We start from the raw sequence: 16,186 nt of genomic DNA, 5'->3' as shown, positions 1-16,186 counted from the left end.
ACTAAATCTTTAGCACATATTTAAGAAATATGTATTGGAGGCTAAGCTACCTAGGAAAGAGCTTATAATGAACTTTAACATAAAATGAAAAAAAGTAATAGGAAAAGTCCTGTAGGTCTTTCCAATTCTTTAGTGCAGAACTACAACACAACAGGGACTTTCCTCTTTTTTTAAATGATTTTTTAAACAAACCCCAAATTTGTCTTTGGCGTAGCTCCACATTTTTGTCTATTTTCTTCAATTTGCATGATGGTTCTGAGATCCATGATAGGAGGGCTGACAGGACTAAAAGACATAAAAGTTACTTTACAATGCATTCATTTTTCCATAAAGTCCTACCTCCAAACTTCACCAAAACTGTAAATTATATATAAGGTTTATAATGAGAGGATAATTTAGGTTGGCTTCATTAGCTGTTGACAACTTCAAAAAAGATATTTTGAATGAAAGCTAATTTTATACATACATAAATAACTATTTAAATGCATCCAAAGTCATAATGGTAAGTAATATAACAAACTCTTAAAGAAAGAAAAAAAAATGCCAAGCAATAGAAAGATTCATAACTTATCTGACACCATAATGAGAAAAAAATTCTACAGTCTTCAGAAATAGCCAATATATTTTTCTGACTTTACACCAAGCTATTCATAAAACATGTTTTAAAAATAGTCTAGCTCAGCCCAGCCAGTGTGGTTCAATGGTTGAGCATCAACCCATGATCCAGGAGCACCTAGTCAGGGCACATGCCCATGTTGTAGGCTTGACCACCAAGAGGGAGAATATAGGAGGCAGCCTATTAATGTTTCTTTCTCTTTCCTCTTCTCCCTTCCTCTCTCTGAAATCAATAAAAACATATTTTTAAAAAATTTTAATAATAGGTAGTCTAACATTAGTGATTAGAAGATACTTCTACATGTTCTTACAAATATGTTTACTTAGGCAAAAACTTTTGAGACTAACTTCTAAACTATCCTTAGACCATGAAGTAACGTACACTGGGACATAATAATCCATGTTCCAACTGTGCAAAATACAGTATATTTCAAAGTAATTACAGATATCACCCAGATAATATAATTGGTTAAGTTAATTGACAGTTTTAGAATATTATAAACCACAGTAGGTATATAAAATGAAGCACGTTCAATAAATGCTGAAAAAGAATACTGTATTTTAATATCTACTCCTTCAGTTTTATAAACTGACTTTTCTAAAATTAAAAAATATGAATAAAATATAGGTTAAGTTAAAAGCACAGTATAACATTAAATGAATATCCTCAAAAAATTAACTGTGATAACAATACAGTTTGTGAGATCTTAGGTTATCTAAGATCTAATGTACAAAAAAAAAAAGTAAGCCTACAAATGACAAAATGGTCTTCCTGAGTGGGATTTTTAACTAATATATACTATCCTCCCCCTACAACCTCACCCCATAAAAAGATGATATCAAGTCACTATTATGTGTGTGATAGTATTTACTAATATTCACTGATGACAATACAAATTGTCTGGAGAAAAGGAGCCTATTTTAGCTGGTTAGTAATTTGTATGCATTAAGGTAATTTTCTGTGTATTATGCTAGAAATCTATCCAGTGAAACCTTGGTTCTCAAATTAAATTTGTTCCAGAAGGGTGTTTGAGAAGCAATTTGTTTGAAAACAATCATTTTTTCCCATTAGAAATAATGTAAACTGAATTAATCCATTCTAGACCCACAAATGATCCCCTGTCTTAACCTTTCTTTTATACAGTACATGCCTCATGTACTTTTTTATTTTATAAACACTTCTTTTCTTAAATTTATCAAATCACCCTCTATTAGCCTTAAAGGAATCACTTTCAGCATTCTTTACAGGACTGTCTTTCATGAGGTCAGTTTGTGGCATCTTTGCTTTTTCACATACCATTGCCTCCTGTTACCAGCTACCTGCTTTTAATTTATTTAAATCAACAACAACAGGTTTTCTACCTCTTCAACTGCCTGTGATTGTTGTTTTATGAGCACTTTCACACCCTTAGCAACATTAGCGCATTCTTGATGACCTCTTTATGTTTTAAAATTGTGCTAATCTTCGATTTTGCCACTAACAATAGCTAATCTTCAGATTGTTGCCAGAGAGGTGGTTTTTGTCATGTTGAGGTATCAGCATGAATGGGTTGTCTGTAGCAAACTGAAACATGTTTTCTGTGAACAACTTGGACTAGAAACGAGGTTTGACTGCATTCATATTTTTAAATATGCTTCATTAAAAATATTCATTTGACTAAAAATGAATTATATTTTTCAGACTATGGCAAAAAAATGAATATCCTACCTGAAAGAGCCAGCAGCCCAACTAGAAGAGCTTGAACTATCAATTCTGTTACTCGGAATGGGCTGTGGAGCAGATATTTTAAGTATTGGTGATTTTTCCCATGTTTTTAAATCTTCTCTGAAATATGTAGGAGGTATACCATTAACATATGGTTTCTTTTTCCCCTGGGAGTAAAGAAACATTTAAAAAGTGAATAAAAAAAGCAAGCTCCTAGCAGAGCAGCTAATACTGTTGGCACTTAAATAAGTTATATTAAAGAGTAAAATCATCTATATAATAAAAGCCTAAGTGACCATTAAGGTGGAACGACCAGAATGACCAGTCGCTATGACGCGCAATGACCACCAGGGGGCAGACACTCAATGCAGGAGCTGCCCCCTGGTGGTCAGTGCACTCCCACAGGGGGATCACCACTCAGCCAGAAGCCGGGCTCACGGCTGGTGAGCGCAGCGGCGGTGGCGGGACCCTCTCCTGCCTCGGCTGCAGTGCTAAGGAGCAGCAAGCCGAGCAGTAAGGAGCAGCGAGCAGGTGGGCAGTAAGGACTGCGAGAGGGCATAGACCGGGAGCCCTTGGGGGATGTCTGCCTGCTGGCTTAGGGGGGCTAAGCCGACAGGTGGGACCCCCCTCTCCTTACCACCCACCTGCTCGCTGCTCCTTATTGCTCAGCTTGCTGCTCCTTAGCGCTGCAGCGGAAGCAGGAGAGGGTCCCGCCGCTGTGCTCACCAGCCATGAGCCCACCCCCACCTCCAGTGTACGAATTTTGTGCACCAGGTCTCTAGTATGACAATAATCATCTAGCATTTTCAATTCAGTTCTTCCACAGTTTAGTGCCTTAACCAATTCTCAAAACAAATCAGTGACTATAACCCAATTACTGTGAGCTTTGGGAATAATTTTTAGGAAAACAAGTTTGCATATTAAATCCCTATTTACATGAGAATTAAGCAAAAATGTTAATAAAAGTTGTTCAAATAAGATATGAAGCAGTAACTTAAAAATTAAAGTCCATGGCCCTGGCCAGGTGGCTCGTTAATTGGAACATCTTCCCATACACTAAAAGGTTGAGATTCGATTCCTAGTCAATGCACATACCTAGGTTGCAATTTGGTCCCCAGTAGGAGAGTGTATGGGAGGCAACTGATTGATGTTTCTCTCTCTTTAAAATTCAATAAAAGAACATATTCTCAGGTGAGGATTAAAATAGAAAATTAGCCTGGCCGGCGTGGCTCAGTGGTTGAGCATTGACCTATGAACCAGAAGGTCACAGTTCAATTCCCAGTCAGAGCACATGCCCAGGTTGCAGGCTCGATCCCCACAGTGGGGCATGCAGGAGGCAGTCGATCAATGATTCTCTCTCATCATTGAGGTTTCTATCTCTCACCCTTCCTCTCTTAAGTCAATAAAATTAATAAAATAAAATGCTATTATAATTTTGTGTTCAGGTGAAGAAAATGAACTACTGCCGCTTAATGAAAATTGTGCTAGATTACGAGAACACCATTCCAGAGAGTATTGCTTCAGTTAACACCATGGAGAAGAGACTGCAGAATTTACATATAAGCTTACATTCAAATCATTTTCTTTTGATAATTTTTGGGTGGTGTTAACTGACATTACACAAAATAATTTCCAAATAACTTAGCTATAATATATTTTCCAATATGTCTATACAGTGTTCCTATATTTTCATAAAGTGCTCAAAACTGCCATTAAAATCTTTAAAACTAGAAACATGCAAATTTGAGAAAACTAACGGCATATATTGTTATTAATTAGGTTTTTGTTATTTTTACTTCAAAACACTGTCCTGGTTGATTTATATAATAAAATATAAACTGTCTATACGCCTAAATTTTGAAGTTAAGGAAAGAATACATTAATAGACAAGTAAAAACAAACCTCAATTTTATCTGAATGAAATGCTGTTGTAAAATCAGGGGACTGTAAATCTCTAGGACTACCCACTCCTGCATAGCTTCCTTCAGAGTCTGATGTCAACAGTTCTGGAAGAGATTCCACAGAATTGGTCTTACCAGACTTTAATAATCCTAAAAGGTAAATTTAAAAAATATATATGTATTACATCCAATAAACCAAATAAAGCCAAAAACTTGCACTTATCCAGACTTAACATTTAAATTATAGCCACTCTACCAAAATCTTAATAATTCAAGCTAAAAAAAAAAAAAAAAGAAAATCTACATTTTAAACAATAGTTCTCAATTATGCAATAATCCCAAAGAAGACAGTTCTCTGGGATCTGCTTTAAAAAGCAATTCAGGTTCCTGGCTGGTTTGGTTCAGTGGACAGCATCGGCTTGCAGACTGAAGGGTCCTGGGTTCGGTTCCAATCAAGGGCACGTACCTCAGTTGTAGACTAGATCCCTGCCCCTGGTCGGGGCATTTGCTGAAAGCAACCAATCAATGTGTCTCTTTCACATGGATGTTTCTCTCCCTCCCTTTCAACCTCTCTAAGAATCAATGGAAAATATCCTCAGGTGAGGATTAACAAAAAGAAAGAATGAAAGCAATTCAGAACTTTCTTTTTCCAAATAAAAATAAAGACAAAATTAATAAACTTCAGTCCCCTGCCCTTTTCCTTTCACAACTATCTCTCTGTATAGAGGTATTTGCACCCTCACAGAGGAAGACTGGCCCCATTCTGTATGGGGGGAGCATCGTAGCCTTTCTACCTCTCAGTTAGCCACCAGATTGGCCCAGTACCCCTGAAGCCAACTATGGTCTGTTTGAGGGTTTTCTTCTGATTTAAAAAAGAAAAAAAAGAAAGAAATCTGTGGATTAAGAGCTATTTTTAGTTAGCTTATTACCTAAAGGAAGAGCTGTTATGAAATGTATATACCATTTCTTCTCTTAAGCAGGCTAAATACTTGTCTCCCTGCCATACCTGGTATCCAGATTCATTAGCTGGTCAGCATCATAGCAAATATTAACAGAACAAAAAGTAAATTTTGCTTCAGTTCGTATTTCAAATTTAGTACAATCTAAATGAAGTAGCAAAATAACCAAAATAAACACATTATATGGGCTGTAACTAAAAGTTATACAATTGATTTAAAAGCAAATAAAGGATAGCAACTCTTATATATTCAAAGAAGTATTATTCTTTTGAAAGTAAATCACTTTGATCATATATATGCCTTTTTTATGGTAATCACTGCTAAAATAGAGTTCAGAAATAACATTCAAGGTTTTGTTTTTTTACTACAATATTTTAAATACTTTTCAGGGAGGCAAATTTTTATCTAAGAGAGCATTATTTAATACTGAAATGTTCCTAAAAGTCAATCAGAAATAAATCTAATAAATAAAGAGAATGATTAAAGTAGCCAACAATTGTTTGGGGTAAAAAAATATTTTTCACAGAATGTCTTTTGTCTAACTTTAAAGATCAAAGCAAATAAATGTTAAGCCTTTGCACAACTGTCCTTGATAAAATTTGCCTCATACTCAATTTTTTTTCCAGAATAGGTGTTTTTGGCCCCCAATTAAATTTAACCTTTCAATCTGCCTTAAAAATCCATCCACAGCTAACCAGTCTTCAGAATAAAATCCAAATACCTTAATTTGGCATAAAATATGCAATACCCTCCAAAATATGACCCTCTCCAACCCATCTCCTATCTGCACACAACCTATATGGCTGGGCCATGCTGAACTATATGCACAAGAAATGTGCAGTTCTTTCTATTGCCTCTAGGCTTGGAAACAAATTACCCCCTTCTCTTAGAAGGTCCATCTGCCTCCTTTTCTTAACTAACTTCATTCTTCAAGATCCAGCTCAAGGATCACTTTCCTCTAAGAGATCCTTCCTATCTTCTCAGACTAGTTTCTGTGTCCCACAGCAAACTTCAGAGTACTATCACAAGTACTATCACTTTCTGTAACCACCCTAACCCTAAGACAGTTTTTTTTTGACAATTTTCTATTTCAGTAGCCCCAGCAAACAGCATATAATAGTATTTAGTACATGTCAAATGAATTAGGTAAAGAATAGAGACATGAAAGATTAAATCCGGAAATACATCCTAAAACACTTTCCACTAACCTGTAGATGGTAGGCTCTGAATAATATCTGAAAGGTTATAACCTCCAGAACTATCTGAACGTTTACGTGGCTTCTTTTTTGCTTTTGTTTTGGCCTTCTTGAACATACTTTCCCTAGGAAATAGGAAACATAAAAATCACTTTTAAAAAATAAATTAAAATGAAACAAAAGAACTATGCATGTTGAAAAAACACATAAGGCCTGGCCGGTGTGGTTCAGTGGTTGAGCGTCGACCCATGAACCAGGAGGTCAAGATACATATCTGCAGTAAGGGGAGTGCAGGAGACAGCCGATCCATGACTCTCTCTCCCTCTCCCTTGGTGAAATCAACTTAAAAAAAAAAATTAAAAAAGAAAACACAAAAGAATATGCATGCTGCAGTCACATTTATCTTTGTGATCTAGAGCAAATTCCTCAATTTCACTGAACTTCCGTGTGTTACTATTACTTATTCTAACCCTAGCATTTCTGTGAAAGTTAGAAGATGGTATGAGAAAATTCTTTGAAAGTAAAATACTGCTCATGTTCATATAAAAGCTATTATAAACTATAATCTTGAATGAGAAATATTTGCTGATAACTTTAAAGGATTTAAAGGAATACTTAATTCCCTAAATTAAGTATTATTAATCAGGAAAGAAAAAATAAAATTATCTATGAGGACTACAACTACCTTTCACTAAAAATTACAGATTTCATTCTATAATTTCAAGTTATACAGTTCTGCTATGAATACTATTATTTTGTAAAGGATAACATGTCAATGTTAATAATTTTATTATAATTTTTAATATAATAACATCTACATCAGATATCTACAAACTGCCAAGTATCCCAAATGCTAACAAACTCTAGAAAAGGAATTGAAAAAGAAAAAAAAAGAAAAAGAAAAAAAGGATATATCAGAACCCAAGAGCAGTTTTCAATGAGCTACATAGTGGGCTACTACACATACACACATAATACATTGCATATATGTAGTAAATGACTTGAACAACCAAAGATTTTAAGTACTTTACCAAGTAGAACTAATTCGGTTAGCAGCTGATAAGGGAGCCTAAAACATGAATTGGAAATTCTAAGCAGAGCTAGTCAAATGGTAGGTCTACTACTGGACATTATCTAGAATCTGGAATACTTTGCTGGAGGACTCCCTAATGTTAAGTCATTGTAGGCCATATCTCTTGAACCAGTTAGTTTCTCTATAAATCTAGTCTTCATACCAACGTGGGGGAGGGGCAATCACTTAGTTGAATGGGGTTCAGAAAGAAATCAATGCTCTTTTCCAAATCCAACCACTTGCTCTGATCTTTTTTTTCTCTCTCTTGTCTTCATAAACCTGGTACCTACCTCTAATTCTTACATCTTTCCAGAATTATGTTTTAGTTTTTTTCTGTTCTGTCATTACTGCTCAGCAACCTCTTTCCAACTTCCAAAGCTGTCATCATCTCTTGACTGCCGTCTTCCCCTATCCTGCTCTCTGGGCTTTAGTGCATTATGCTTTTTGTTTCTTTAACCTCAGCAGGGCTTGGGAAGGTAGTTAAGATAAATGCTTGAGAAGGTAGTTTAATCTGAAGGCTACATTCCTTTCATATTTACAGGTAATTTTGTTATATATGCAAATATAAAGTATTCATTTACTTTGTACTACACTAAGGCTAAGAATGAGCATAAATGCATGTCTTATGTCAGGTTTCTCAATTTTTTTCTTTCAATGTCAATATGAAAGTGTCCAAGATCTGGAATGGGAAAGGGGAGGGGGGGGAGAAGAAAAAAAAAGGAAACAAAGCTTACGAATTATTTTGTTCCATATTTATTTCTTCTTTCAAAAAAATATCTCCATCTTCTAGTTCCAAGTAGCTAATATCTGGTCCATCCTGATATGGTGTAATGACTCTTTTATCCATTGCTGGAATCTACAGAAAAAATATGTCACCTTTTAAATACAAAATTTACAAAGATCTCTTTAAAAATTGATATAATATACCATTTGTTTTAATATATAGTGACATTAACTAGAAAAAGTCTAGAATGCCTAATGGCTTTTCTAAATTTAAATCAAGGGGTTGATTAAATAAAAAAGATTATTCTATTAAGGCATGGGGGACAAAAAAAAAACAACCTTGACAGAAAAGCACCCTTTATTAAAAATACAAACTAGCCCTGAAGGATCCTGGGTTCGATTCCCAGTCAAGGGCACATGCCTGGGTTGCAGGCTCAATCCCCAGGAAAGGGTATGCGGGAGGCAGCCGATCAATGATTCTCTCTCATCATTGATGTTTCTCTCTCTCTCCCCCTTCCTCTCTGAAATCAATAAAAATATTTTTTAAATGCAAATTAATCTATTTGTTATAGGAATCATGTAAATACATGTTTTTGCACTGTCCTGACCTTTGGTAAGTAAAAATGAAAGTCCCTGAAGCTTTCAATAACTTTCATTTACGAAGAAATTAAAATATACTAATCTTATCATTAAATATCTTCTATTTCAATTATCCTATTTATCTATGGAATCTGTAAAGAAATACTAGAAGAGGTCAATTGGGGAAAAGAGGGGTATATGTAACACTCTCAACAATAAAGATTTTAAAAAATATATGTATATAAAAAGAAATACTAGGTCCTGTTTTCTAAAAGACCCTAAAGTATTAGAATTCATTAGGAAATTATTCCACTGAGATGTCTGACCTAATATAATGCTTTCGATGATAGTATCAAAAGAACATAAACCTTACCATTTTTCGGTAAAATGCAGAAAGATCCTTCAAAACACCAACACTTAAAACATCAAGAGACCTAACAAGTAAGATACAAAATTTTATCTTAATACTTAAGTAACTTAATACCTGTCAAGATTTTCAAATATGTAGAGATAATTTATTTTGCTGAATAAATAAGTTATTTTTAAAACATTAATATCTAACTGCTACATATTCTTTTAGGAAGCATGCATAGTTATATATTTCAATAAACAACATGAACACACTAGACAAATACCTTATATAAAACTCAAACAACTCTTATAAATGATAGAAAAATATTTTCTATTGTAATGAAATAGCAGGTACATATTCATTTTTCAACTTTCATTTTCCATAAATTATAATCTTTAATTATAGAAGGAGTGCTTATATTGATAGAACAATTGCCTAACTATCAGGATACTTAAATTTTATCTAGCATTATCACTGCTACCAACTAACTTCATGACCTTGAGCAACTCATATTACCTTTCTGGGCTTCAGTATCTTCCTGTGTAAAATGACATTCAGAGTACATCAATAGTATTAAGGAACTCTCAGTTCCTAAAGATGTACTTTAAGGCACCAGTGAAAATTTAAATCAATTTACATTTTGAAATATATTTTAAACTATTTTTACAACTAATCCAAAACAATGTGCATATTCAAATGTGTACCATACCAGTTTTAATAAAGATAATTAACTTGTGATGCTATGTCCTCATTGGTGTGCTCTTCTTTTTCTGTGCATATTTATATGCACTTTTTCAAGCAAACACGTATTTGATTAGTAATGGTCAAATCTGTACAAATCTTTGTTTTAATGCAAGTCATATATGGCTACTCACGTAAAATTACACCAGTACAGACACTTGTGCCATCCTTAATATTAATAGTTCAGCTGATACCTGTCACAACATAATAACTGAGTAACAGTAGTATGACTCATCATTTTCCAATATATTTTAGATAGGTTTGGTGCTTATTCTACATTTTGGTTGATTCCTATCTGACAAACTGAATGGGCTTAATTTGGTTAATAATTGCTGTGATTAGAATTACTAATGTAATGTCAGCAAATAAATTAGCTTTATTCTGCAATTCTAGTCTGTCTCTCATACTAAAATTCAAGAGAAATTTTCAAATGACATTGTCTAATATTCCATAACATTAATTTGTACTAGAAAAGCATTGTTTACAAAATAACAAAGCATTAAACTGCCAAAATATTATTTCCTCTAAATTGAACCCTAAGAGGCAATTATTAAAAATCTGTTAATAGAACACTTTTATTTCAATCAGTTTGGGAATTAGTTTCATTAAAGATTATACTGACTTTAAAAGGTCAGTTATTGCCCTAACCAGTTTGGCTCAGTGGATAGAGTGTCGGCCTGTGAAATGAAGGGTCCTGGGTTCGATTCCGATCAAGGGCATATACATTGGTTGCAGGCACATCCCCAGTGAAGGGTGTGTAGGAGGCAGCTGACCAATGTTTCTCTCTCATCGATGTTTCTAACTCTCTATCCCTCTCCCTTCCTCTCTGTAAAAAATCAATAAAATATATTTAAAAAAAATTTTTTTAAAAAGTCAGTTATCAAAAACTGTTATGATTTATAATAAATTATGTAGGTCAAAATTTTCTTGATTCTTTACCAAAAAAGTTTTCTGGGTTTTCTCAGCTTTAATATGAAGATATAAACAGAATCTGCTTGGCCTGTGTGGCTCAGTGGTTGAGAGTCGACTCATGCACCAAGAGGTCCCTGGTTCAATTTAGTTGAGGGCACATACCTGGGTTGCAGGCTCAATCCCCAGTAGGGCGCAGGCAGGAGGCAGCTGATCAGTGGTTCTCTCTCATCATTGATGTTTCTCTCTCTCCCTTTCTCTTGTTCTCTCTCTAAAAATCAACTAAAAAAATAATAAAACCAGAATCTAATTCATAAAGTTTTCATGAAATTAACTGTATCTAAGTAATACCTTTAGAATGCTACCTGGCACAATAGTATTTGTTATCATTAATACTTTTATTGTCATTATTACCATTAATAATTATTATGGCAGTATTAGTTGTTATTATTATTATGAGTAACACAAAATACATTAGATACCAAAGCTTTAAAAATGCAAACTGACACAAAGATCTCTAAACTCAAATTTGTGTTCACCAAACACTCATTTTTCTCACCACTGACTTTATAATGAATAAATGTAATAAAATTTTGACTTTATTAAAAATATGTAAATTTATTTCATTAAAAACAATCCACTGCTAAAACAATTGAAAACAGCATGATATTACCAAGATCCCTCTAATTCTAAAATGTCTATGACTCCTAAATCATTAACATCAAATAATTTCCATCCAGGTAATCCTCATAATATGAAATATTAACTTATAAAACAGGATGTATATATATTTAGCTGACATTTTATGTAAAATGAGTAATTTTTCATAAGAAGCATTTCATTACTCATTGATTTCTACATAAAGCCTTCCACACACCTACCAGCTTGCAACAAACTAGAGAAAATAAAATTTTCAGACCATCCCTTGCAGCCTAAGTTGGACAGGAAATGTCTTAAAGAGAATAAATACATACAGAAAACAGAAATCAACCAGTAACAAATTCTATGCATGCTTACATATAAATTAAGTACTAGTATTACAGATAGTGTCCAAAAGCCAAGGTCACAATTACATAGTTACAAACAAACCTAAACAAGCAGAGATGCATACATATAAAAAAATATACTTGTGATAATATTGTTTCACAACTTTGCAACCCAACCAGAATGTAAGCTCTACTGAGGATTTTGTCTATTTTATTCATTGTTGTATCTTATCAATGGCTAGCATATAGTAGGTACTCAAATGTTCATGGAATGATTAAATCCGCTTACATTTCATTTTTTCTACAAAACCAGAATTTATCATTATTCACTTTTAAATTACTAATATAACTGCTATTATTTCTAAATAATTGCTTTTGCAATGATCATATAATGTATATATCCAACCTACCTTGCTTCAAGTAAAGCTGCCATATTCAGTCCTATAAACTGTAAACAAGACAGTTTCAATTGCTCAGCATTATACATTGCTGCAAATTCTAGTAGCATAGCAGCATTCTTGAGGGTAACTACAAAGGAAGAAAATACATGCAAAATGAGATAAAAGGCATGCTACTACAGAAAATAAAATACTCTTCTAAAATTGTCAGGTTTGAACATTTAGAACAAGGTAAATTGTTCGTTTCTTGACAAAAATAACTTATACAGAGACAAATATATAACTCACTTTTCTTAAAATATATTTTTATTGATTTCAGAGAGTAAAGAAGAGGGAGAGAGAGAAACATCAATGAGGAGAGAGAATCACTGATGGGCTGCCTCCTGCACACCCAGTACTGGAGATGGAGCCCACAACTCAGACATGTGCCCTGACTGGGAATCAAACTGTGACCTCCTGGTTCAAAGGTCAATGCTCACCCATTGAGCCACACCAACTAGGAAGAACTCACTTTTCATCCTAATATGCCAAAGTAATTTTAAATGATTGGTTATGAGAAAAAATAAGAACACATAAAAAAATTTTAAACAGAGAAAATACAGAAGGTGCATTATAGTCACCTAAAAGCAAACACATAAGAGTTAATAATCTTCCACCTAATATTTTTAGAATACTTTTTACTTTAATTGATAACCAGCTTTCCTTTTCATTTATATAGCACAGAAGTCATTCTCTCGTCTATAAAACTAAAGCTATTCTTAAGAATAAGAGAAACTTATGAAATATATTTAATATCTATAAAATATGTTAAGTAATATATCAATTTATGTGGGTATATTTGCATATATAAAAACATACACACACTATATATTGTGGAATATAATTATATCTATATCTTACCATATTGTTCAGGCCAGTGCAGAACCTGGCATTCCGTACAAAAGATTCTGGATTTTGTTAAAATGCCAGTAACAAAATATATACTTTATATATATGAAGTAGGATATTCTGGGACAGTCTTCTAGCAAAACATACTTCATATATACTAGCATGTAACTTTGACTTCTCAAACCTCTCCATTCTTTTTCTTATTTACTCTGAGTCCCAGAGAAACAGAACTATCTTCTACGCAAGCTTCCACCATTTCTTTTTTCTTTTTCCCTTGTAACTCTGTCAAAAGTTATAACTGCAAGCAAGCAATAATCATCTCTGTCTCACTTCTGACTAACATAGTTTCAACTAATGAATAATGAATCCAGAGTCTCCCATTTCAAAGAAATTAAAATGGGTCATATAAAAAATTTGGAATTGTTCAGCTGGGAATAAGAATTGCCCAGTAAATGAAGACCAAACATTCTCTTGCTAGGTTCTAGGAAGATCAAGGAATTCATTAATCAAGGCAACTGTGCAGCAAGGGCCAAGAAAAAAATATCCAAGGGATACCAGGAAAGTGAACTGAACAACTAAAAATGTCTTCTATATGGATACTTTATACCAGTTGCATCCTTTATTTTATATATATTTTCCTTTCTTGCTTAAAAGATCAGAGTTATTGTTCTCTTTCTGATAACCCAGGAGAAGATACTCCATAGAGTTCAAGAAAAATATAAATAAGACACTAAAGCTAAGACAAACTACTAGTATTTACAAATTAGAAAAACTTGACAGGAAATCACTTCACACTTCCTCAAGTGGCAATGAAGGAGAACAAAGATTCGATTAGAAAGTCACAAAACTATTATATCAGGCTAAGGAAATTTAACCTTTATCCTAGAATAAGCAATTAAAAATATCTAAACAGGGGAAGACATAATTACTTCCTACATAAAGATTAGAGAGAAGTTAGAAGAGAGAAAGAGGATTTAAAAGACTACTGTGACATTACACAGAAGAGATGGGTAACAGTGAATTCAAATGAGCATGATCACAGAGAGAATAAAAAGGTGGGAAAAATGTGATCAACACAGTTAAGATGATTCAGTTTTGACAATTAAAAGAATCTGGTACACAGAACAAAAAATAACAAAAAAAACCTTGCAGTTTCAAAGTTGAGTGTTCAGGAGAAAAGCCAGGCAATTAACTGAAATGATGAACAGAGAAAGAAATAAAAGTTCAAGAGAAAAAAGATGTGTTTTGATCAAATATATTAATGGAATGGTTACATAAACATTCCATCAAATAGTAGTAAATGGGTAGCTAAACATAGACCTACAGTCAACACCAGGAAAAGGGTAAAAGTTTCTGTTTCCAAATTCACCCTTGAAATTCCAAAATAAGTATCACAGCATCTTTATTATTCAAATTTTTGTGACATTTTAAAAAAAGAATATATTTCAATTATAATGTACATATTTTCACATACTAACATCTCTGAAAATAGATATGCTTACAAATGATGACATGAAATGATGTAAATGTTTTCACATTTTTCATGATACAAAAAATATTGGTACATTTTACCATAAACGGCATCAAAAATCAATTAAATACAGCAATCCTAGACCAACCTGAAAACATACTAATATCCTAATTCAAAAATACTCACGTTTTTCAGTTAATGCTACTTCACAAATCTCTTTCAATCGAGTTATGAGAAGCTGATCAGCCACCACAAGAACACTACAAATAAAATCCACATTTTGAGATTCTAAAAAAAAAAAAAGGAAACAAGCATCACTCTTCATTGCTTTACAAACGTTAACACCTATGAAAAACAAGTAATTAAGAGAGTAAAAGAGAATTATACTGGTTATTTTCTAAATGTTGGAATTGTAACTATGATAAAAAGTAATAATATAAAAATATTTCTACCTAGAAAGAAACACAACAAAATGCTCTGGTTCACACTAAGACCACAAAATGAGCAACCTGAGTTGATCTTTTTAGTGGAGAGGGCTACTACAATGCCTGACTTATTTAAAATCTCCCATGTTGTTAAACAAACATTTCTCAAATTAATAAATAGGAGGGAAAGTCAAATCTCAACGTCAAGTTTAATATAGGTATGTGTTAACATATAAATATACATCTATGTGTATATATGAGGGAAGGAAAGGGATTAGGGATAAATAATGCTCTTAGGCTTCCTTATTTAAAACAAATCTGGTGCCCTAGCTGATTTGGCTCAGTGGATAGAGTGTCGGCTTGCAGACTGCAGGGTCCCAAGGTCGATTCTCCGTCTCTCAGTCAAGGCCACATGCCCAGGTTGCAGGCTCGATCCCCAGTAGGGGGCGTGCAGGAGGCAGCTGATCAATGAGTCTCATCACTGATGTTTCTATATCTCTCTCCCTCTCCCTTCCTCTCTGAAATCAATAAAGATATATTTAAAAACAAACAACAATGAAAATTCACATGGTTATCTAAGAGTACATTTTTTTTAAACTACAGGAATTCCTTAATTTAAAATAACCTTATTGGTCCAGCGTACTAATGGCCGTAAGAAATGCCCCTGAGCCACTGCCAGAATAACAACATAAGTAGGAAAAAAAAAAAACACCAAAGGAAAAAAGGGGGAGAAATAGTTCAGAAGAAAAAAGTGGAGAGATGGAGTCATTGGAAATGGCAAATTAAGGACTATTTTCAAAATTTCTCTCCTCCAACAAAGGCAATGAGAATACTGCAAAAAAAAATTGTCAAAACAACTTTTTCAGAATTCTAAAAATTAGCCAAATACTTGTAATGATCTGGGGAGTGCTGACTCAAAGAAATTTAGCTAAATCTTGGTAAGACAGTGAGCTTTGAGACATTGCAGCTTTTCTTCCTTATATCCTCCTCTCCCCTCTTTCACAGTAGTCTTAAAACCAACAATCATGCAATTACAGTGGAAATGAACAACTACAGCCACTGGAGGAGACAGAACTATTGTGAAGCAACATTATTTTTTTAAAGTCATTATTTGACATGTCTGGCTATTCCCTGGAAACCCCACCCACTAGCAGGGCGTGTCTTTAATGGACCTACTCAAAGCTTGCCCAATGTGAATAGTCTCTTCCTTTGGGGCATTTATTAAAAACAATCATCAGTAATTGTCTCACACTGAATCTGAGACAA

At 33.7% G+C, this 16,186-nt stretch overlaps 1 protein-coding gene across 4 annotated transcripts in view; it reads right to left on the bottom strand.

Moving 5' to 3' along the window:
• IBTK (inhibitor of Bruton tyrosine kinase) overlaps positions 1 to 16,186 on the bottom strand; it is an 86,911-nt gene that overhangs the window by 25,616 nt on the left and 45,109 nt on the right. For 2 of the 4 annotated variants that reach the window (XM_079780540.1, XM_079780541.1), the window contains exons 17-24: positions 14,682 to 14,783; positions 12,149 to 12,266; positions 9,124 to 9,184; positions 8,183 to 8,304; positions 6,389 to 6,501; positions 4,223 to 4,326; positions 2,324 to 2,487; positions 193 to 285 (exon numbers count right to left, since the gene is read on the bottom strand). In XM_079780540.1, the coding sequence (XP_079636666.1) occupies positions 193 to 285; positions 2,324 to 2,487; positions 4,223 to 4,326; positions 6,389 to 6,501; positions 8,183 to 8,304; positions 9,124 to 9,184; positions 12,149 to 12,266; positions 14,682 to 14,783 (877 nt within the window). Of the gene's footprint in view, positions 1 to 192; positions 286 to 2,323; positions 2,488 to 4,222; positions 4,372 to 6,388; positions 6,502 to 8,182; positions 8,305 to 9,123; positions 9,185 to 12,148; positions 12,267 to 14,681; positions 14,784 to 16,186 lie in introns of all 4 variants that reach the window. The other 2 variants (XM_079780538.1, XM_079780539.1) reach the window with 1 other exon arrangement.

Source organism: Cnephaeus nilssonii (genome assembly GCF_951640355.1).
Source record: "Cnephaeus nilssonii genome assembly, chromosome: 9".
Classification (NCBI taxonomy): Eukaryota; Metazoa; Chordata; class Mammalia; order Chiroptera; family Vespertilionidae; genus Cnephaeus; species Cnephaeus nilssonii.
This window is presented reverse-complemented; position numbering and strand designations above follow the sequence as displayed.